This window comes from Bos taurus, chromosome 3 (genome assembly GCF_002263795.3).
Source record: "Bos taurus isolate L1 Dominette 01449 registration number 42190680 breed Hereford chromosome 3, ARS-UCD2.0, whole genome shotgun sequence".
Taxonomy (NCBI): Eukaryota; Metazoa; Chordata; class Mammalia; order Artiodactyla; family Bovidae; genus Bos; species Bos taurus.
Window position 1 is genome coordinate 75,271,895 of NC_037330.1, and position 24,821 is coordinate 75,296,715.

Below are 24,821 nucleotides of genomic sequence, written 5' to 3' on the forward strand. Positions count from 1 at the left end.
ACAGAGGATGAGATGGCTGGATGGCATCACCAACTCAATGGACGTGAGTCTGAGTGAACTCCAGGAGATGGTGATGGACAGGGAGGCCTGGCGTGCTGCGGTTCATGGGGTCGCAAAGAGTCGGACACAACTGAGTGACTGAACTGAACTGAACTGAACTGAAACATATAATTTAAGCAGAGCTATAATCTGTAGGCAAAACAGTGAAGTCAGTACATTATGGAATACTAGAAAAAGAAATGGGTTTGATTTCAAGTTCTGCCACTTTCTGCTTAATTTCTGAGACACAGTTTCCCAATTGGTTAAGAAAAGTGACAACACGTACCTTACACTGTTAAAAGGTTTAATGAATTAATGTTTGTGGATAAAGAGCCTGGTGTATCCACTAAATAAATATTAATTCCCTTTCACTGTCAATGAATACAAGACCACCTACAGTTTAAGTCAGTTTTGTCTAGATTATTGTTTTATTGGAGGGAAAGACAGACAAAGCCTAAGTTGTTAAGCGTATGACTTCATCTATCTTCAGGTCTATCATAGTGCCAGCCACTCAGAAGAGACTTAAAAACGTGCATAGCACTGTGCTGAAGTACATCATATGCTTTATTTACGGAATGTTGCTCTAACATTTATTTTCTTATTTAAGTTGTTTTTAACTCCTGTCTTAAATACCAGCTCTTGTTACTCACATAATCAAAAATTTTTAGTAGCCATTCGTTAGCCAGGTCCACCTCAATCCATCTTTCTACTTTTACTTCCACTACTCATCTTTACTTATCCAACTCTCAGCAAAATTAGGACATTCCATAACTATGCTTTGTACTTTCTGACAGCCTTCATTTCCTCTGCAAATATACCACTGCTTTCTTCCCAGTAGTTGAAATATAACTTCCCCTTTAAACCCTAGGTCAAATGTTCTCAAGTACGTTCTCCTTACCTCCCAACTGGAAGTAATCTTATTTTCTCTAAGTATTGGGGGAATTACTTTTTTTTTTCTTTCTTTTTCATTAGCTGCATACCAATTGCAAGCCACTATTTTAGCTACTCTGGAGAGTGAATAAACAACATACACATCTTCAGGAAACCTACAATTTAGAAAAATACAAAAGTACATAAATAAATAAGACAGAGAGATAGACATGTAGGCCTGATACATTGGAAGATTAAAGGATGGATAGTAAGAAATCAATCAAGTAGGTGAAGCTAGATGAGAAAGGTCAGAATCATTGCTTCATTTAAAAGATATTTGCTAAATTTTAGAATGATGGTCTAAAATTATACTTTAGTAATTCAAATGGAAGTGACATCCATATGAAAGTGAAAGTGAAGTCGCTCAATGGTGTCTGACTCTTTGCAACCCCATGGCTATAGCCTACCAGGCTTCTCCGTCCATAGGATTTTCTAGGCAAGAGTACTGGAGTGGGTTGCCGTTTCCTTCTCCAGGGGATCTTCTCAAACCAGGGATAGAACCCGGCTCTCCCGCATTGCAGGCAGAGGCTTTACCCTCTGAGCCACCGTGAGCACTCAGAGACATCTATATAAGTACTCAGTAATAATCTAGTAGCTTGAATAATTGAGACTGGAAGTTCTGATTAGAATAGTTCTTGCAACAATTTCACAATTTCTGGATAGAGACTGCTTTTAGAATTTGTGTTGTTTTTATTACATAATAGTACTTAAACACTAAGAAGAAAATTATATAGATGAGATGGTTGGACGGCATCATTGACTCAATGGACATGAGTTTGAGTAAGTTCTGGGAGTTGGTGATGGACAGGAAAGTCTGGTATGCTGCAGTCCATGGGGTTGCAAAGTGTTGGACATGACTGAGCGACTGAACTGAACTGAATAGAAAATTATAATTCCTTCAACTGCCATATCTTCTCTGTTCATTCAACAAATCTAACTTTGGACAAAGTACTAGCTACTGGAGATGCAATGGTGAAGAAAATAAAGATGTAGTATTGTCTTCAAAGAGCTCAAGGAAACAGACCTTCAAACAACTAATTATGACAATTTTTTAACAATATTGTATTCAAAGTCCTATATGTATTTGTGGTAGAGTTATTATGGATGAGCAACCATAATTTTCACAGAGTTATTACCATTTAGGGGCTTCCCTGGTGGCTCAGCAGTAAAGAATCTGCCTGTAATGCAGGAGACATGGGTTCAATCTCTGGATCAGGAAGATTCTCCTGGAGAAGGCACTGGCAACCCACTCCAGCATTCTTGCTTGGAAAACAGTCCATGGGGTCGCAAGAGTCAGACACGACTTAACAACTAAATCACCAGCACTGACATTTGGACTGGACCTTAGTCAAGTACTATATGGAAGAAGAGCTATGCTGCTGCTAAGTCGCTTCAGTCATGTCTGACTCTGCGACCCCATGGACTGCAGCCTACCAGGCTCCTCCGTCCATGGGATTTCCCAGGCAAGAGTACTGGAGTGGGGTGCCATTGCCTTCTCCAAGGAAGAGCTATAGTCAATCAAAAAGTGTTAATGTCTTATGTTTGGCTTTACAGATTTGTTATTAGTTGCATTTGAACATGCCTATGCCTGTTGTATGGAAAATCATTTTCAAATCAAATCATAAAGCCACAAAGTGAAACCCTGATTTAAGGAGTAAACTAAAAGCAGTTTGGGTTTGTCAACTTTTTCCTATTTTCCTTATACACGTCAAGAGCAAACACTCTGATGAAAGTCCTTTGGATTTCACTTCCATAAATGCTTTTCAATTTTACTTACTTTTCTTGGCCCTATTGTCATTGTGTTCACCTTCTCTTTGCCAGATTATAGCAACTGGTCTCCCTGCTATCTGTATTCACTCTTATAATACTGTTGTAAAGGATGTTTAAAGAAACACAACTTCTAAATAGAAGCTTCTTTCCTCGAGTTATTGGATGGATAAGGGAATCATGCTGTGAACTTGTTTCATGTGTTTGTGTGCACGTGTGCTCAGTCCTGTATGACCCTTGTGACCCCATGGACTGTAACCTGTCAGGCTTCTCTGTCCACAGAATTTTCCAGGCAACAATATTGGAGTAGGTTGAAATTTCCTCCTCCAGGGGATCTTCCCGACCCATGGATTGAACCTGCATCTCTTGTGTCTCTTGCATTGGCAGGCAGATACTTTACCACTGAACTACCCAGGAAGCCCAAATTTGTTTCATAGTATTTCTTATTAACCCTATATGACACCAACTCCTAAGAAAAGCTTACTCTCTTATCTTTTGTAAATCTTCCTCTTATTTCTGTTATCATGTTCACCTCAAAAGTACTCTTGTACCTTTGATCATCTCCTTCTCAGTTCAGTTCAGTCTCTTCAGTCCTGTCTGACTCTTTCCAACTCCATGGACTGCAGCACACCAGGCCTCCCGGTCCATCACCAATTCCCAGAGCTTGCTCAAACTCATGTCCATCGAGTCGGTGATACCATCCAACCATCTCATCCTCTGTCGTCCCCTTCTCCTCCTGCCTTCAGTCTTGCTCAGCATCAGGGTCTTTTCCAATGAGTCAGCTCTTTGCACCAGGAGGCCAAAGTATTGGAGTTTCAGCTTCAGCATCAGTCCTTCCAATGAACACCCAGGACTGATCTCCTTTAGGACGGACTGGTTGGATCTCCTTGCAGTCTAAGGATTCTTCTCCTTGCACTCAAGGGTCTTCTCCAACACCATATTTCAAAAGCATCAATTCTTTAGTGCTCAGCTTTTTTTATGGTCCAATTCTCACATCCATACGTGACTACTGGAAAAACCATAGCTTTGACTATACAGATATATACTCTTTCTCAGTGCTGGATAAAAGTCTCACAGTGTATACTCCTGATGTGTCATGTCCCCTCACCACTAGCTTCTACATGAAGCCTACATGAGAGTACAGTTCTTCTCTTTTGACAACTTTTCTTTAAAAGAATCTTCCAGTGGTTTATCTTTTCTCCTTTTAGTATACAGATGTGGGGGAAGAAACTAAGTGGGTAAAGGGAGAGGAAAAATACAAAAACCTCTATCTTATTCAAGTTTGTTTTAATGTCTCTTTTCCTCCCCAAACAAAAAGTATGCAGATAGTTCTCCTATGTGTCTGGACATCTCATTGAGAAATAGCAACTTCTCATGATATGAGGGTATTAGTACTGGCTTCATGCTCTTGTCTTTTCAAGACCAGAGTTTCTGTTTTGCAGCTGGTTGATACCCGTTATTACTCTAACAAAAGCAAACAGGCCACACCAACATTCATGTGCTGGATTTGTCCTGCCCAATCTGGGCTACATCAGGGGACCCTGAGACTGTGGCTTTGGAACTGAGTTCTAGTCCTTACCTGAAATGACTGCAGAAGGACTCTAACTAGGACTGAGCAAAAGTCTCTCTTTCCCTCCTTAGGTCACACTATACCACAAGGTCCTTTAGAGGGTGAGCTGCGGCAAATTCATGTCTAGCCTCCCTGGCAATGAAGCCAGGGTTTCTGTGGATGAAGTTCTCTTGATAGGGCCTTGGGAAACCAGAACTTGGTTGCTATGCTCTGAGGCTCTGATATTTATTCATCTGGTTCTTGGACTGAAGTCAGTCAAGACATTAAACCTGAAAATCTTTGTCAGGCTCTCTTACTTGGTTACTTCTTTGTTTCTGAGCTTGCTCTTCTAGTACACCCAAGTGGTGGGCTATTTCGGTCAGCACTTTAGTCTTTTTATTTCATCAGCTATACCATTAATCTTATTATTTTTCTAATACTAGTAGTCCAGCAGGGTAGGCCTTCTCAGCTAATAGGGTGGAGCTTCAAAATAGATTCAGAGAATGTGCCAGTAGCCTTCTCTTCCTGAAGAAAGAACTTTATTTATGACTTGAGTGGTTTTATAATGAACACAAATTCATAAACCAACCCTGCATACTTAAAAAATTGTAGTTTCAGTATCAGTGTGACCAAACACAATGTCCCAAGTGGTTTTGCAAGGAAAATACAGCTTGTTTTAGATTCACTTTTCCCCTTTACATCTTAACAGCAGATGTCAGTCTGTCCTGATGTACTGCTTTTCTTCTAAGATATTGTGTTCTTTGGAGAAGTGATTTTAATCCAAGAAGCCAACAAGTTTGTGATATCTCTAGAGTAGTAACCACAAGTAGGAAGTACAATATTTACAAATGCCCATTACAAACCTTTAAAGAGGGGAGGAAATAGTTCAAAATTTAGTCTTCAATAAATTTAATTAAAATATCTTGACTTTTTTTTCCTACTTTCATGTTATTGTACACTTCTGACTCCTTTACTCTGATTGAACTCTCTTTCCATGCCATCCTGTCTCACACACTTGGTTCCCTTGTAGCCCTCACACGTTGGACAGGTTCACACAACACCCCTCTCATACGTCTTGTTTTTGTCATAGTCATAACCTTTTGAGAAGTGAAATACCTCTGTTCTGTTTGTCTCACAACAGAAACCTCAAAATATGATGCTGAGTGAAAGAAGTCAGACATAAAACATTACATATTGTGTGATTCCATTTACATGGAATGTTGAGAAAAGACAAATTTATACAGACAGAAAACAGAATGGTGGTTGCCATAGGGCTGGAGTGAAAACTGAGATCAGATGGAAGCTTGACTGGGAATGCCACATGGGACTTTGGAAAGTGACAGAAATGTTGAAAACTGCATTGTGGTGATGATTACACAGCTCTATAAATTTACCCAAAATCATTCACTTGTGCACTTTGATGGGTAGATTTTATGTTGTATAACATACACCTCAATAAAGCTGTTAAAAAAATACACTGAGTGGCTTTTGCTCTCTGCTGCCTTAGTGAAGAAGTTGCCTATAAATCTTTACAAATTTTATCCCATAACTCACAAATTCATCATTCCTCAACTTAAAGCCCTTTCATTGAAACCTCAGCATTACCCACAAATGAAGTCCAACCGCGGCACATGGGCCCTTCATGAGATCTTCTCTATCTACTTCCTGGCTATTCCTCCCTCACACATGTGATTTTGCATGTTTAATTCCTTGTGCCATGTTTCCTCTTTAAGCAAACCACTCCTTCTGGCCACTTGTTATTGATTGATTCACATTTATTGTTCAAAAGACTCTTTGAGCTTCACCTCTTTTGTACGTTTTTACCTGGACTTTGCTAATAGGATTAAGCATTACTCTGTACTATTTCTGTTCATCACGTTTCTATAATCCTATGCAAATGCTGCATAGCATGTAATGCTTTACTTGCCTATATTCCTTACCAAGACATGATCTGCCTAATTGCAGGGGCTCTATTGACTTGGTGTCTCTGATGTTAATCACAGTGCTTGGCCAATGTTTACTGAGCTGGACTGAATTAAAGGTTTGCATTCTCTCCAAAATTTGCCCAAGCACAAGAAATGACTGAGTTCTGTTTTAAATGGTATCTAGTCCCATCCTTATGCATCATATAGCTGCAACCAAAGCAGTTGTATGTGTTGAGTGAGGGGTACGGGGAATTACTGGATTTACAGAAGATTTTACTTCACTAAGATTTTGAGCAACTGTGCAGTTTCCACACCCTCAGGCTCTTCTAACCTCTTCTGTCCGGAACCTGTTACTTTTACTATAATGACATCAAGATGCTATATCTTTGCCCTATTAATATTTTTTAGTTTTATGCTAATAAATACACATAGACTATCGGTCTTTACCTAATTTATATTGTTTGCTGTGGCAGAAGCAACTACCAGAAAGTAAAACTGACAACACCTAATATAAATTTGCTATGTTTTATGACTAAAAATTTGTAAAATAATCATATTATTTGGTGACAAAATTTGAAGAAGGAAATGGCAACCCACTCCAATATTCTTGCCTGGAGAATCCCATGGCCAGAGGAGCCTGATGGGCTATAGTCCATGGGGTCACAAAGAGTTGGACATGACCGAGTAGTGACTAACATACTTTTAGATCTGCCAGCTTTGTTCCAGAGAAAGTTGACTTGATTTAAAATAGAATACAAAATGGCAGAAATCTTAGTTGGTAAAATTTGATGTTAAAAAAAAAAAAAAGGAATGGGAGAGTATATGAAATTCTTAATAAACATGCAGGAACCTGTAATTTCTGAGAAACATAAGGAGATGTATTCTATTTTCTAAGATACTGCTGCTGCTCTTTAGCTACTAAGTCATGTTCAACTCTTCTGCGACCCCATGGACTGTAGCCCACCAGGATCACCTGTCCATGGGATTTCCCAGGCAAGAATACTGGAGTGGGGTGCCATTTTCTTCTCTGGGGATCTTCCTGACTCAGAAATCAAATCTGCATTGGCAGGTGGATTCATTACCACTGAACCAGCAAGGAAGGCCTTACACACTGCTAAGAGCCATTAAAAATTGACTTCTCTTCATGAAATGTCAATAAGATGTCGAAAGGCAATTCAGTATGTTGCTCACATGATGGCCCAGGTTCCCAGGAGGGATACTTATCTTACAATGTGGGAAGGGGTTCTGCTGTACAATACTTGGTATCCTAGACAATGGGTAAGCATGTATTGTGTTCCCTTCTTCTTAAGAATTATTTTTCATTTCAATTATTATTGTATATTTAGTTAAATTCTGGTTTAATATGCATATCCCACCACCCATGAAAATGTAATCAACTGAATATATTTCTAAATGTTAGGTCAATGAGATTACTATGATTTAAATAATAATAAATGCCTATGAATGCATCTTTTTAATAATTTATCTAGTTTAAATAATATATATCGAGGCTAAAAAATATGTAACTTTATAAAACGAATACATTTAATAGTTTTGTTAAATTGACATGTGATTCCTCTTAGCATAAAAGATTAGAGTGCCATAAACATTGTCAAGGAATTTACAATCAGTTCCACTTGTTGGAACACTATAGTGATGTAGCATTAACGGTGGACAAAAATGAATCAAATATCATATTCAATGGTATATAATTTAATTTTTTACTTCTGCAATCGCTTCTACTGATATAGTTTTAAACCATTCCAACTAGACAAGAATTATTTGTTACTTGTTAATGTCTTTTCATTAAGAGAACTTTCTTTTATTCTATACATATAAGCTCTCAATTGTATTTAATACAGTATCATAAGATCAGAAATGCAGCATGGTTCAGCCAAATAATTATCCAACAGAACTACTGCATGTTGTTGCAGAGTTTAACTGCACTTCTGTAAGACTTCTCAAATTTAACAATAGAAAATTCAGTTCTACTTGGAACATGACAGAGGCAGAAATATTTCTTAAATACTTTAATGCTATTTTCATGCAGAATGTTTTAAATAATCTTTAAAATGGTATGTGAAGGACATGGTAGGAGAATATTATAAAACTACACTAAAATAGCACAATTTGTTCTAAAGCAGAGTCAGACATTTATGTTCTTAGGAAAGCAATATACGTTTCGAAACACAGTTTCTAGAGATATGTGCAGTATATGTGTAAATGACAGAAGTCAATGAGTATATGCCACACAGCTGACAACAATGTTGTACAAACTCAATTAAGTAGGTTTATGAAACTTTACGTAAGACCTTTACAAGTACACATGGAAGAATCCATATTTACACAATTTGAACTAAAAGAACAACATCCACTTTCAAATATATACGTACTTTTTACAAAAGGCTATACATTTAGGGTCATTATTTTATAAATTCACATAGTTAAAATGCATTAAAAACAGAATAGAAATATGTACATTTCAACTCCATAGTGTAGATTTTATAAAAAGTGACAATTTGTAATTTCCTAAGAAAATAAAATAGAAGCAAATGACAATAAAAAATAAAAACACTATTAAACTCAATGTATCTATACTTCTTATATTTGGTTTATGAAAAGAACCTTCAAACTATATTCGATCAAGCAATAGTTCCAATAGAACTGGTATAAATTCTTTGTATCTTGCCTTGTTCCAAAAAGAAGTGAAGACCAGGTGAAGAATGAATATGTGGTACTGTACCAAGATGAAGATCTCTGGATGCTGAATTTCAAACTCTTCAAAATTTCACTATGAAATATATCCTACTCTTTGAAGTCAAATGTATAAAATGTTAAAAGCAAATACACCCATTATGTCAATCGTTATTTATTTTGCAAAGACATCATTACAGAGATTCATTTTATATGCAAATTGAAAAGTTATAAGTCATTGAACTGCATAGATAAAGCTAATGTGGTTAATTAACAAATGTGTTTTATAGCTACAAAATAACTGTTTCACATTAAATTACATAAAATGTAAGAAAACATAAAACCAGTCAATCACTGATCTTTTATATTTTGATAAGGGCCATCTGGGAATAGTTATTTACTTTGCAAAGTAAGTTCACAACAGAACATAACTAGGGGGTATGACAGATAAACTGGGCAACCCTATTCAGCCTCTGAAGTATATTAGAGAAATTCTCTTGTTTACTGCTTTAGGATGCCTTTTAAATGATGGTTTATTTTGATCTATTCAAAAATATTTATACAAAAATTATATGTGACAGCAGCTTTATATCAACTAAGTGAAATAAACTGGACAAAAATATGTGTTAATGTTTTTTCTAAGACTGATAAAATTTCATATTAATTGGAAATTAAGGCAACTGAACACACTTGGGAAAAATTCAGGTTGCTTTATATTAGCCAGAAATGTCATTGTTAAATTTTAACAAAGACCAAACATTTTGCATCACACTAGGCAGTAAGAAGGCAGCCCCCATCAGCAGGTAGCACACCAAAAATGTTTGGTTTCATAATACAGTTTGGGAGAACTACCTCTACAAAGTCTATTCGTGCTGATGCTCCTGATGCTGCCATTTCTGGAGCCCGAAAAGCTGCTGCCTCCACATCCTCTGTTGTAGGTGTCACTGTATAGTCTCAGGCGATTGGGCAAGGGGCACACTCTGGATCTTCAGATGCTAAGATGAGAAAAATCAATTTCAATGCCCAAAAGATGGAATTCCTAATGCAGAAGGTGACTAAAATAGCTATTTCAATTGGTCTATATTACAGGGAGGTGAAATGTTTGCTTGTTTCAATATAATTGCACATAAGTAGGTTATAAATAGGATTTTTTGTAAAGTGATACAGTTCTAGGATTAGACAAATACTAGATAGGATGGATAGAAACAGAAAATCAAACTGAGTGGTATTGGACAAGATGACTAAAAAACATGCATGCTTCCTAAAAGAAGAAAGCAAAGCACTCATATAAGAATCATTGAGCAATAAAGCAGTCTCATGAAAATAACTTGCTTAAACTTTTATTTTTCAAGGCTATTTCTACTCATTTAAATTAATTCTACAATATATTGATGCATGATATTCAAGGCAGAACACAAATGAACCCATTAGTATTTTACTCTGATTTTTCAGTGTCCCCTTCCCTCTGAAAATAACAAAATTTGGTTTATGAATGTTCTCTATTAAGTAAAATTTTCTTATCAAATTTATCAGTTTACATCATATGTAGAATAATTCAGCTTAATCTATAGTGTTTGACAAAAGCTGTTATAGGGGACAACAACACTGAAGAAATCAATGAGATACAGAAGGGAACATACTGTAAAAGAGTGTGCTTTATTATATTCAAAGAATTTTGAGTAGAATCATGTTTTTGGTTATAAAAAATAATTATTCATTCTTTCTATTTATTTTTTACTAAATATTTAACAACAACTTTTACCAGATATCTTCATGTTTTAACAAAATATTTGTAACTTGTATCTTGAAACATATTTTTTAAAAAATTGATTTGATTTTAAAATTATATATGCATATATGAGAACAAAATCATTTACAAAGTAAATATTTACTGGAAACACATAAGTAGCTAAAATTAATATACAATGACTATTTTAAATTAAATTGGTTAAACAACCACCTTTTTTATTTTAAAAATTGTCATTTTTAGGACAGTCATTTATACAGCTTGTGAACCTGAATCCATTATGTTTGATTTACAGTAAAGTGACAAATGATCACAAATTAGAATGACAGACTCTTATTGAACATAATTTTTCAGCAGGAGCCATCCTGAATCAATTAATCACACTATTACTTTAATTCTGCTTTTCTTTTTTTCCAGAAAAGTCACCAATTGCATGTTTCAATTAATGACTTATACGTATTTCACTTACAACTTTGATGTACATTTTATTCAAATTAATTAAATGTTCTATTTTATTAACATATAATCTAAAAATTGGATATGCTTAAATAGCAAAACAAAGCAAATTACAGTTTCTCAGATAAATGCAATTATGGTTATATAAAATATTAAATAATGATTAAATACCTTATCTTCATTAGAAATTTCTCTTTGCTCCAGTTAGAGATTTACATTTTCAATTAAAAACAGAAACATTATCTTATGTTACAATATTTTTGCATACAACTGAAATTAATGCACATTAATCTTCAAGCATTTTTGCAGTAGAAAGCAAGAACTAGAGTCTTCAAATCTATATGATTATTAATTACAGTGTAACTTTGGATATTCTCTAACTGTTGAATCAATGCTTACATAAGGTGGATTAAAAATGCACATAGACTCTTTGAGCAAAAATTGTCTACAGGCAAACTTAATGGACAGGCAGTACATACACAGATTATCTGTGAGGATACTTTGTCTCAAATTTTGCTCGAGTTTTAGTTTCATTTATTTTCTTGGTATAATATTAAATAGTTATTTAGAGAGGTGTTAGACAAATTGATATAGCTATTTCACAGCATTATCTTAATTCTCCCGATATATGTTTATTAAATTCACATTCTTAGTATAGAAGGAATATATTGGCATGTGCAAAATGTTACAAAGAATTTTATATTTCCTATTTTATATGTAAAACTGTATTTTATAATTTAGATGAGGATAATGCTATACAGCTCAAGTTGAATATAATTGTTCACTTTGTGTATTTTTCTAGATAGTTGGAAATATGCAACTGGATATCTGCCAAACTCAAAGCAATGAAATCTTAGTGCTTTGTTTCAGATCTCTCTCCCTTATCATTTGACCTTCTCATAGGGCATACAGATTATTCAAGAATGAATTTGTTTACAGAATAGTAATATAGCAGTCAGTAATCTCATCCCACTATTGAACTTTCAAGCCAAGATTCAACACTGAAAGCTTAAAGTGTTACAGCACACAATTTGACTTTGAAGTGAAGGCACAAGAACATATCATTTTATTTAAACAGCACAGTGAGCAATATATAAATTTTTATAATGGCAAGTAACACTTCATTCTTTAAATACATTGCAAAAAATTTTCCAACCTATCTGTCATTTGCAGTGAGACTATTAAAACTCAATGAATTAAAACTTATGAATGTGTTTCTATGACAAAATACAGTCATCTGACAGAGAAGTCTTTAGCTAAACAGTAAGAAAATGTAAACCATTATTTTGTATATAAAAGGTTGAATTAATAAATACAATTTGTGTCAAAGCTAAATCAACTTATGAAATTCCTTTGCTTTGAAACACACTGTATAATGTTTTGAAATATTTTGCTGATATGCTAAGGTATTTAATTTCATGAGGTAGTTCACTTATTGACTTAATAAATAAATGTAAGAGTATTTTATCCATGGCCTTCAAGTCACTACAGGAGTGCATGAAGAGGTAGAAAAGAGAAGGAATGACAGATTCTGTTTAGAGAATTGAACAAAAAATTTGAAGGGATAATCTGTGATTGGAGCCATTATGTTGCAATAAGAGATTGCCATACAGTGAAAAAGAGGGAGATCTAGGCAGAGGGCATTACAGATATGAATTTATTACTTGGAAATGGTGAGACAGTCTTTTTTTGAGGGAGCTTAATATGGAGAAAATTGTTGAAAGATGAAGCAACTTGTCCTTACACATTTATTTCTCTACTTCACTTTTATTGTTCAACCTTAAAAAAGCTGTTTCAGGTGAAATCCTTACTTGTGGACTTGATCTGGAACTCTATCAACCTTTTCTAGGAAGCATCTGGTTTAAGCTTTCCTCCCTTTCTTTGTCTTATCCTCTCTACTTTCCCCCGCCTTGGGCTGCGTGCCACCTACATCTCTGCTGCCTCCACTTCCATGTATACCACATGCCTAGCTCAAGTCAATATTTCTTTCTTGTTCATGGAACTAAAATTTGTTGAGCATCTACTGTGTTCCAGGCAATGTACTAAAGAAATGAGAGCAAAATGAGCTGTCCTCCTTTCTTCTCTTCTGAAAAGGGTACTCTATCCTACTTACTCATCTAGTATTCACTCATCAATCCACTGCTCTGTGGAATTCTAGTCCTTCCAACTTAATATAACTGCCTCTGTTTTAGGAAGTTAGTATTACTAGCAGTTAATCATGCCAGTTTGGGTGACACAGAAAGAAATCTAAAGCTGACTTCTACTGATCTTGGGTTGTCTGTTGACCTTAAGATAGTTATTTGACTTCCCTGAGCCACTGCTTTCTCATTCTATAAAACAAACATAATGCTCCTTTCCTCAGTCTTAAGTGAAGTTCAAAATGAAGTATGATTATATGCTTTATAATGCTTCACCCAATGCCTTGCACATAGAAGTTCAAGGAACTTAAGTGTCCATGTCCAAAAGTCCTTATAATTCCAAATCCAACTAATACTTCCCAGTTTTTGTCTTTGGGATCCCTTTGCTCTCTTTGACTTTTTGATTATTCCCTTCATCAAACCTCTCTACTTCCTTAGGTTCTATGATGAGGCACTCTTCTGCTTTCGTTTCTCCACCATGGACTCATTATCTGCCTGGTCTGTAAATGCTGGTTTTCTGTTTTAAGTCTATTGCTTTCATCACTCAAATTGACTGATCTGTTCTCACTGTTTCAAATAACATCTCTACTAATGATGCCCAAATCCAGATTTACAGCCCAGATATTTGTCTTTGAGCTTCAAACTCCCATATGTAACTCTATACTAGGCATAGAGTTGAATGCCTTAAAATTTACTTCATTGTTTCCCCTCTAGACTAGCTTATCTTTCTGGAAATATTATTATTATATTTATTTTAAATTCACTGTTTTACACAACATCATGATTTCTTGCCTGGATTATTAAATCAGTCTGTTCATCCATCTTTTCTCCCTCAAATTCATATTCCACATGGCTGCCAAAGAAATTTAACCATATCACTCTCTGTTATGTACTGAATTGTGTCTCTCCTTCCTCCAAATTCATGTGTTGATGTCTTTAACACCTAGTACCTCAGAATATGACTATATTTAGAAATAGGGTGTTTAAATTGGTAATTCAGTTAAATTGAAGTCACTAGGGTGGACTTTAATCCGATAAGGTAACAAATAACTGCTTTCCTTAAAAGAAGAGGAGATATGGGCACAGATTCAGAGGGAAGACCATGTGAAGACATAGACATTGGTGATGTGCAAGTCAAGTTGAGAGACCTTGAAGAAATCAGCTACCCTAACACCTTGTTCTTAGACTGCTAACCTCTAAAACTGAGAAAATAAATTTTTATTGTTTAAGCCATTCAGTCTGAAATACTCTGTTATGGCGACCTCAGCAAATAAATGCACTACCCTGGGCAATACACCGTTGCCCAGAGTGCATTGGATAGAATCTCAAGGTCCCACACATCCCTATCTAGCTTCCTTGCTGACCACTCCATACCATCGTGCTATGTTTCAGCAATCCTCAACTGCTTACAGTTACCTGTGTAGACTGTATTCTTTACCTGTGTACCTCTACTACTACTACCTCTATTACTACTAGAGGATTCTTTATCTGATTAATTCCTATCAAGTCCTTTGTTGTTTAGCTGCTAAGTCATGTATGACTCTTAGGGACCCCCTGGATTGCAGCACGTCACACTTCCTTGTCCTTCACTATCTCCCAGAGTTTGCTCAATTCATGTCCATTGAATCAGTGATGCTATGTAGCCATCTTATCCTCTGCCACTTCCTTCTCTTTTTGCCTTCAATCTTTCCCAGCATCATTGTCTTTTCCAAAGTCAGCTCTTTCGCATCAGGTGGCCAAAGTACTGGAGTTTCAGCTTCAGTCCTTCCAATTAATATTCAGGATTGATTTCCTTTATGATTGACTGGTTTGATCTCTTTGCTGTCCAAGGGACTCTCAAGAATCTTTTCCAGCACCACAGTTAGAAAGCATCCATTCTTTGGTGCTCATGCTTCTTTGTGGTCCAATTTTCACTTCCACATGTGGTTACTGGAAAAACCACAGCTTTGACTATATACACCTTTGTTGGCAAAGTGATATCTAGTCCTTTAAAATCAACTTAATCACTATCTTTCCAGGAACCATCCCTTACCCTAAAGTGATTTTTGAGTAATGCACATAGAAATCTTATAAAATATAAATAAACAGAAAAATGAGGAAAAGTCACCATAAATGTTTAACCCTAGTATGACTATTGTAACTCTTAACATTTTCTTTCCAGTCTTTTTGGGTTAGTTTTTACACAATTGAGATTTTACTACACAAGCTTCCCTGGTGGCTCAGAGGGTAAAGCATCTGCCTGCAATGCGGGAGACCTGGGTTCGATCCCTGGGTGGGGAAGATTCCCCTGGAGAAGGAAATGGCAACCCACTCCAGTATTCTTGCCTGGAAAACCCCATGGATGGAGAAGCCTGGTGGGCTACCGTCCATAGAGTCGCAGAGTCGGACATGACTGAGCGACTTCACTTTCACTTTTATTTGATGTGATGCTATTATTTGAGCATTTTCCTATTAAAACATGATTTTAATAACTTCATATTTCACCAGGTTGACTTATCTCAATTAATCTAATCATTTCTCCTAGAATTAGAAATTCAGAAGTTATCAGTGATTGCCCTAAGCTTAATAATCTGTGTATCAGTTGCACCTCTTCATCAGAGCATCTCACTAAAACTTAGTCAGTCCAAACTAAACTCAACATTTCTAACTAGGATCTGTCCTATCCCTTCCATCTCTCCAAAACTTCTTATGTATTTGTTTATAGCACAATAATTCAACAAGGCTGTTAAACTAGCAACCAGTGTTTCATCCTGATGTCTCATTTCCTTCAATACTTCCCAACTCAAATTCAATCATTAAAGTGTTTTTGACTCTCTGTCTTTTAACTGTATCTTGTGTCTTTCCTCTCCACTCCATTGTTACTCGTTTAAACTAGTTCACATGATCTCTATGCTATTCAGTTTCTCTCAATCTATCTCTCTATCTCCAGACACCTCAATTCCATCTTCCAACAATTTGCTTCATAACTGCTAATATAACTATTAAAGATTCAAAGTAATCATGTCACTCCTTAGGTTACTGGACTTAAACGTATCATTGAATCTTTCAATACCGTGCTTTGACCCTTTAAATGGTTTTGTGCTTAGTGTTTTTTATGTGTTACACAATCCTTCTTGCACTCCTCTGAGGGAATCAGTTGACTTTTCCACTCTTAAAGAAGTTTGTTTTGACTGTCTACTTATGTGTCTGTTCTCAGATTGGGAACTTAGAAGAAGCTATAAAACCAAAAAAAAAAAAAATTGCTAACAGGTCTAAATATTTATGTTGACAAAATCTTCAAGTAGGCTCAAGGTAGGAAGGATATTAAAAGAGAAAGCAGAATAAAATATAAGAAACTTGTTATAGAATCACATCCAGAACTGAAATAAATTTTTTTTTTTTACATTTCTAAGTTCCTCTGACATGGAAATGTATGATAATTTTGTAATAGAGTCTTTACTAATGTATTTATACCAGAATACCTAAGGGCCTGAAAAAAATATTACATAGTACACCTACCGTGAGTTTAAATTTTATATACAGATATACACACTTTTTGGGAGAAGGCAATGGCAACCCACTCAGTACTCTTGCCTGGAAAATCCCATGGGCGGAGGAGCCTGGTAGGCTGCAGTACATGGGGTCGCTAAGAGTTGGACACGAATGAGTGACTTCACTTTCACTTTTCACTTTCATGCATTGGAAAAGGAAATGGCAACCCACTCCAGTGTTCTTGCTTGGAGAATCCCAGGGATGGGGGAGCCTGGTGGGCTGCCTGTCTATGGGGTTGCACAGAGTCGGACACGACTGAAGCGACTTAGCAGCAGCAGCAGCAGCAGCATACACACTTTGTACTTTATATGTATATTAATATGTATGTATCATACATATTTACATATACTTTTCACGGTTTAGTAGATTCACAAATCTTGAAAAAACAGTAAAGATACTGCTAAAAACATTAGTATTCTAAGAATAACTCAATAAATCACAAGTAGTAATCAACAGAGTTACACATTCATTATTTTAAACATGAAAATGTAATGGAGCCTTGATGGTAAGCAGTAATTACCAAAGGAGCACTAATGCAGAATTGATATTCAGCGCTAGAAAATTAATTTTGAAGCTAATTGAAAAGAAACTGTGTTTTGAATAACACCACTATAAGTAATGGTTATTATTATGATTTTTAAGAATGTTTTGATGTATGCCTTATATGGGAAACCAGGTAATACATATATTCTTAAGGCAGGATTATAGTAAGATGCTTTATAAATAGAAAATGTTAAGTAGTCCTTGAAGTCAGAAGGTCTGTGTTCTAAAGAGTCTGGAAGCCATCAGATCCTAACCTCTAAATGCTCTTTACTTTTACTTTGGGGAGATGAAAGGATACACCATTGTACCATTGAGCCTGTTACTGTGAGCCACACAGTGTTGGTTTATCACATTCTCTTTAGCTTTAAGGTTATTTTCAGACCCTGCAGCTTCCCCACTCCTGGCACAGCAATACTCTCTCCCTTGAAAACCACATCGCCCATAAAGAACAATTAGTTTTGTTGGAGAGGAAGTAAGGAGAAGATTCTATTTTCTTTTATTTTTACCATCTATTTGTTTCAGACCTAGTGACTTACACACACACACACACACACAAATCCCAAATCTCCTTTTTCCATTAGAAGATTCACTCACCTTCCTTTCCAATATTTCAATGCTAGAAATAGTAACAGATTTGCTATATGGGCTTCCCTGGTGGCTCAGAGGTTACAGCGTCTGCCCGCAATGCGGGAGACTTGGGTTCAATCCCTGGGTCGGGAAAATCCCCTGGAGAAGGAAATGGCAACCCACTCCAGTACTCTTGCCTGGAGAATCCCATGGATGGAGGAGTCTGGTAGGCTACAGTCCACGGGGTCGCAAAGAGTCGGACACGACTGAGCGACTTCACTTCACTTCTACAGGAAAAACATCTTGTTGACTGTATCTTAGGTTTCATTCCATCACCATCTGAGAATTTGCTACCTTGACAAATACAAATCAACTCATAATTAAGTATTAAATAAGATGTACTAGTTGCTGTTCAGTCACTAAGTCACGTCCAACTCTTTGTGATCCCTGGACTGCAGCATGCCAGGCTCCTCTGTCCTCCACTATTTCCAGGACTTTGTTCAAATTCATGTTCATTGAGTCAGTGATGGTATCTGCCCATCTCACTCTCCATCACTGGTTTCTCCTTTACCTTCAATCCTTCCCAGTATCAACATTTTTTCTGATGAGTTGGTTCTTTGCATCAGGTGGCCAAAGTATTGGAGCTTCAGTTTCAGCATCAGTCATTTCAATGAATATTCAGGGCTGATTTCCTTTAGGATTGAATGGTTTGATCTTTTTGCAGGGCAGGGGACTCTCAACAGTCTTCTCCAACACCACATTTCAAAAGCATCAATTCTTTGGCCTTCTTTATGGTCTATTACACATCTGTACATGACTCCTGGAAGACTTTTGGTGGCAGAGTCAACAAAAGAAGATGTCTCTTCTTTTCAATATGCTGTCTAGGTTTGTCATAAATGTCATTCCAAGGAGCAAGCATCTTTTAATTTCATGGTTGCAGTCACCATCTGCAGTGATTTAGGAGCCCAAGAAAATAAAATCTGTCATTGCTTCCACTTTTTACCTTTCTATTTTCCATGAGGTGGTAGGACCAGACGTCATGATCTTAGTTTTTTTAATGTTGAATTTTCAGTCAACTTTTTCACTCTCCTCTTTCACCCTCATCAAGAGGCTCTTTAATTCCTCTTCACGTTCTGCAATTATAGTGGTATCATCTGCACATCTGAATTTCATATTAACAAATATCATTGTTGATATTTCTCCTGGAAATATTGATTCCAGCTTGTGATTCATCCAGCCAGGCATTTTACATAAAATACTCTGAATATAAGTTAAATAAGCAGAATGATAATATACAGCCTTGTATTTCCTCCTTTCCCAATTTGGAACCAGTCAATTGTTCCATGTCTGGTTCTAACTGTAGCTTCTTGACCTGTATACATGTTTCTCAAGAGTCAGGTCAGGTGGTCTGGTACTCCCATCTCTTTAAGAATGTTCCACACTTTATTGTGATACACACAATCAAAGGCTTTAGCATAGTCAATGAAGCAGAAACAGATGTTTTCCTGGGACTCCCTGCTTTCTTCATGATTCAACAAATGCTGGCAATTTGATCTCTGGTTCCTCTGCCTTTTCTAAACCCAGCTTGTACATCTGGAAGTTCTCAGTTCACATACTGCTGAAGCCTAGCTTGAAGGATTTGAGCATTACATTGCTAGCGTAAAATGAGTGCAACTGTACTGTAGTTTGAGTGTTCTTTGGAATTCCCCTTCTTTGGGATTAGAATGAAAATTTACCTTTTCCAGTCTTGTGGTCATTTCTGAGTTTTCCAAATTTGCTGACATATTGAGTGCAGTACTTTAACAGCATCATCTTCTAGGCTTTGAAATAGCTTGACTGAATTTCATCATCTCCACCAGCTTTTTTCATGGTAATGTTTCCTAAGGCCCACTTCACTTCACACTCCAGGAGGTATGGCTCTAGGTTAGTGACCACATCATGTTGGCTATCCAGATCATTAAGACCTTTCTTGTATAGTTCTTCTGTGTATTATTGCCACCTGTCTTTAATTTCTTCTGCTTATGTTAGGTCCTTACAACTTCTGTCCTTTACTATGCTCATCCTTGCATGAAAGGTTCCCTTGGTATCTCCAATTTTCTTGAAGAAATTTCTAGTCTTTCTCATTCTATTGTTTTCCTCTATTTCTTTGCATTGTTTAAGAAGGCCTTCTTATCTCTCTTTGCTTTTTCTGGGATTCTCCATTCAATTGGGTGTATCTTTCCTTTCTCCCTTGCCTTTTGCTTTTCTTCTTTCCTCAGCTATTTGTTACACCTCTTCAGACCACCACTTTGCCTTAATGGATTTCTTTTTCTTTGGGATGGTTTTGGTCACTGCCTTATGTACAATATTATGAACCTCCATCCATAGTTCTTCAGGTACTCTGTTTATCAGCTCTAATACCTTGAATCTGTCACCTTCCACTGTATAATCAATAAAGATTTGATTTAGGTCATACCTGAATGGCCTAGTGGTTTTTCCCTACTTTCTTCAATTTAAGTCTGAATTTTGAAATAAGGAGCTGATCTGTGACACAGTTAGCTATAGGTCCTGTTTTGGCCGACTGTATAGAGCTTCTTCATCTTTGGCTGCTCAGAACATAATGAATCTGATTTCAGTGTTGATCATCTAGTGATGTCCATGTGCAGAGTCATCTCTTGGGCTGTTGGAAAAGGGTGTTTTCTATGACCAGCATATTCTCTTGACAAAAGCCTGTTAGCCTTTGCCCTCCCTCATTTTGTACTTCAAGGACAAACTTTCCTATTACCTGAGGTATCTCTTGACTTCCTACTTTCACATTCCAATTCCCTATGATGAAAAGTATATCTTTCTTTTGGTGTTAGTTCTAGAAGGTGTTGTAGATCTTCACAGAACTGGTCAACTTCAGCTTCTTCATCAGTGGTTTGGGTATAGACTTGGATTATTGTGATGCTGAATGGTTTGCCTCGGAAATGAACTGAGATCATTTTGTCACTTTTGAGGTTGCACTCAAGTATTGCATTTCAGACTCTTTTTGACCATAAGGGCAACTCCATTTCTTCTGAGGGGTTCTTATAATGGTCATCTGAATTAAATTTGCCCAATCCCATCCATTTTAGTTCACTGATTCCTAAGATGCCATTGATTCCTAAGACACTGAAGTTCAATCTTGCCATCTCTTGCTTGATAATGTCCAATTTACCTTGATTCATAGACCTAAAATTCAAGATTCCTCTGTAATAGTGTTCTTTAGAGCATCAGAGATGTGTTTAGACACAGTTATTCCCTTCCAAACATTCTGTATACCCCAAAATGTTCTTCTGCTTTGGCAGTAGCACCTAGAAATTATGTCTTCCCTCATTACTGATGATGGATCTGAAGTTATCCTGTTTAGAGGCTGACTTTCAGATCTCTCCTGACATGACTGGTACTTTGTTCAGTAACTATGCATCTCTGTCATCTATACAAAAAGAATTGCCATCAGTGGCTGACTTATTCTGATGCTCTTTAAGGACCTTACTTTCTTGGCTGTCAGAATCTAATGACTATTAGCATTGGCTCATAGAAGTTCACTACTGCTCCATTCCATTAGCACCCTTAGTTCTTCCTTCTAATAATTAGAGTTCGTGCAGCCTAGTGCTTAATCTGGGCTTCCCTGGTGTCTCAGATGATAAAGAATCTGCTTGCAATGCAGGAAACCTGAGTTCAATCCCTGGGTTGGGAAGATCCTCTGGAGGAGGGCATGGCAACCCACTCTAGTATTGTTGCCTGGAGAATCCCATGGACAGAGGAGCCTGGCAGGGTACAGTCCATCAGAATGGCAAAGAGTTGGACACCACTGAGCGACTAAGTACAGCACAGTGCTTACTGCATTGAATAGCTGGCAATTAATAAATATTTGTTGAATATTAAAGAGATGATTTACAGATGGTCAGCTGACACCTCTGCTAGAACCATAGTTGCAATATAAGTACCTGCACTGGTAATTAGTTTACCCTTTTCAGGCAAGGGAAGCTATTTTCTCTAGATTTATTCTGGGTAAAGTGGACATAGTTACCCTGTGTGAGGATGTTCTCAGGGAGAATAATTAAAATTACCCTATTTTTATACTTGTGGTCAATACTCATTCTATCTCTAATGCCAAACTGCAGCAGGCAAATTTCTGTTGCAAACAGATGCTGAGAGTTTCTCAAGGACCAACTTATCTTTGTGCCCTCATGTTCTTCTTCACTAGAAAAGAAAGTAGTTAACTCACTGGCAATGCAGTTGTTTCCATATAGTACTTAGTAAGCCTAAGTCTATATTATATTTTATTTGTTTAAATATTAAAGTTTCTCTAACATATAATATGGTATTAGCTCCATGATTCCATGTATCCAGTGACAAAAAGATTGTCACCCCACTTTTTCTTCTTTGGTTACAGAGTTCCCACTGAAGTCTAGAGGTTTTTTAATGTTTTGAGCTCAGTGTTCATATCCTTTGTTTAAGTTTGTGTTTCATCAGTCATATAAATCTTACAAATTGTCCTTTAATCATGTGAAATACTGGGCAGGATGAAGCACAAGCTGGAATTGATTGGCAGGAGAAATATCAATAACCTCAGACATACAGGTGATACCACCCTTATGGCAGAAGCTGAAGCAGAACTAAAGAGCTTCATGATGAAAGTGAAAAAGCTGGATTAAAACTCAACATTCAAAAAACAAAGATCATGGCATCTGGTCTCATCACGTCATGGCAAATAGATGGGGAGACAGTGGAAACAGGGACAGACTTTTTTTGGGGGAGGGGGGGCTCCAAAATCATGCAGATGGTGACTGCAGCCATGAGATTAAAAGATGCTTGCTCCTTGGAAGAAAAGCTTTGACAAACCTATATAACATATTAAAAAGCAGAGACATTACTTTGCCAACAAAGGTACATATAGTCAAAGCTATGTTTTTTCCAGTCATGTATGGATGTGAGAGTTGGACCATAAAGAAAGCTGAGCACTCAAGAATTGATGCTTTTGAACTGTGGTGTTGGAGCAGACTCTGAGAGTCTCTTGGACTGCAGGGAGATCAAACCAGTCAATTCTAAAGGAAACCAACCTTGAATATTCATCGGAAGGACTGATGCTAAAGCTGAAGGTCTAATACTTTGGCCACCTTGATGTGAAGAACTGACTCATTGGAAAAGACTCTGATGCTGGGAGGGATTGAAGGCAAGAGGGGAGGCGGACAACAGAGGATGAGATGGTTGGACGGCATCACCGACTCAATGGACATGGGTTTGAGTAAACTCCGGGAGTTGGTGAAGGACAGGGAAGCCTGGCATGTTGCAGTCCATGGGATCACAAAGAGTCAGACATGACTGAGCAACTGACCTGAACTGATAATTGCTATGTTGCCTTATCTTCCAACACTTCAACACTGGGCTCCAGAGAGTTAATGCTATTTTCTTAACAACAACAAGCAGGAAATATAATTAGTGACAAACTGTTGAGTGCTACCCTCCACAGTGCTTGGAAGATTCATAATGGGCTTCTTCACCAGTCTTCTGGCCAGTATGTTTTTGTTTTATTTAAATTTTTTTAAAAATTTTATTTTATTTTTAAACTTTACAATATTGTATTAGTTTTGCCAAATATCGAAATGAATCCGCCACAGGTATACCTGTGTTCCCCATCCTGAACCCTCCTCCCTCCTCCCTCCCCATACCATCCCTCTGGGTCGTCCCACTGCACCAGCCCCAAGCATCCAGTATCGTGCATCGAACCTGGACTGGTGACTCATTTCATACATGATATTATACATGTTTCAATGCCATTCTCCCAAATCTCCCCACCCTCTCCCTCTCCCACAGAGTCCATAAGACTGATCTATACATCAGTGTCTCTTTTGCTGTATCATACACAGGGTTATTGTTACCATCTTTCTAAATTCCATATATATGCATTAGTATACTGTATTGGTGTTTTTCTTTCTGGCTTACTTCACTCTGTATAATAGGTCCCAGTTTCATCCATCTCATTAGAACTGATTCAAATGTATTCTTTTTAATGGCTGAGTAATACTCCATTGTGTATATGTACCACTGCTTTCTTATCCATTCATCTGCTGATGGGCATCTAGGTTGCTTCCATGTCCTGGCTATTATAAACAGTGCTGTGATGCACATTGGGGTACACGTGTCTCTTTCCCTTCTGGTTTCCTCAGTGTGTATGCCCAGCAGTGGGATTACTGGATCATAAGGCAGTTCTATTTCCAGTTTTTTAAGGAATCTCCACACTGTTCTCCATAGTGGCTGTACTAGTTTGCATTCCTACCAACAGTGTAAGAGGGTTCCCTTTTCTCCACACCCTCTCCAGCATTTATTGCTTGTAGACTTTTGGATCGCAGCCATTCTGACTGGCGTGAAATGGTACCTCATAGTGGTTTTGATTTGCATCTCTCTGATTATGAGTGATGTTGAGCATCTTTACATGTGTTTGTTAGCCATCTGTATGTCTTCTTTGGAGAAATGTCTATTTAGTTCTTTGGCCCATTTTTTGATTGGGTCATTTATTTTTCTGGAGTTGAGCTGTAGGAGTTGCTTGTATATTTTTGAGATTAGTTGTTTGTCAGTTGCTTCATTTGCTATTATTTTCTCCCATTCTGAAGGCTGCCTTTTCACCTTGCTAATAGTTTCCTTTGTTGTGCAGAAGCTTTTAAGTTTAATTTGCATAGAAACTAATGAAAATGAAAACACAACAACCCAAAACCTGTGGGACACTTTAAAAGCAGTCCTGAGGGGAAAGTTCATAGCAATACAGGCATACCTCAAGAAACAAGTCAAATAAATAACCTAACTCTACACCTAAAGCAACTAGAAAAGGAAGAAATGAAGAACCCCAGGGTTAGTAGAAGGAAAGAAATCTTAAAAATTAGGGCAGAAATAAATGCAAAAGAAACAAAAGAGACCATAGCAAAAATCAACAA

The 24,821-nt window shown here is 37.0% G+C and overlaps 1 protein-coding gene across 3 annotated transcripts in view; it reads right to left on the reverse strand.

Moving 5' to 3' along the window:
* LRRC7 (leucine rich repeat containing 7) overlaps positions 1 to 24,821 on the reverse strand; it is a 613,767-nt gene that overhangs the window by 240,986 nt on the left and 347,960 nt on the right. The window contains exon 8 of one of the 3 annotated variants that reach the window (XM_059884770.1): positions 8,224 to 9,899. The exons of the other annotated variants lie outside the window; for them this stretch is intronic. Coding sequence (XP_059740753.1) covers positions 9,893 to 9,899 — 7 coding nt within the window. The 3' untranslated portion in view covers positions 8,224 to 9,892. Of the gene's footprint in view, positions 1 to 8,223; positions 9,900 to 24,821 lie in introns of those variants that run through there. 3 annotated transcript variants of the gene reach the window in all.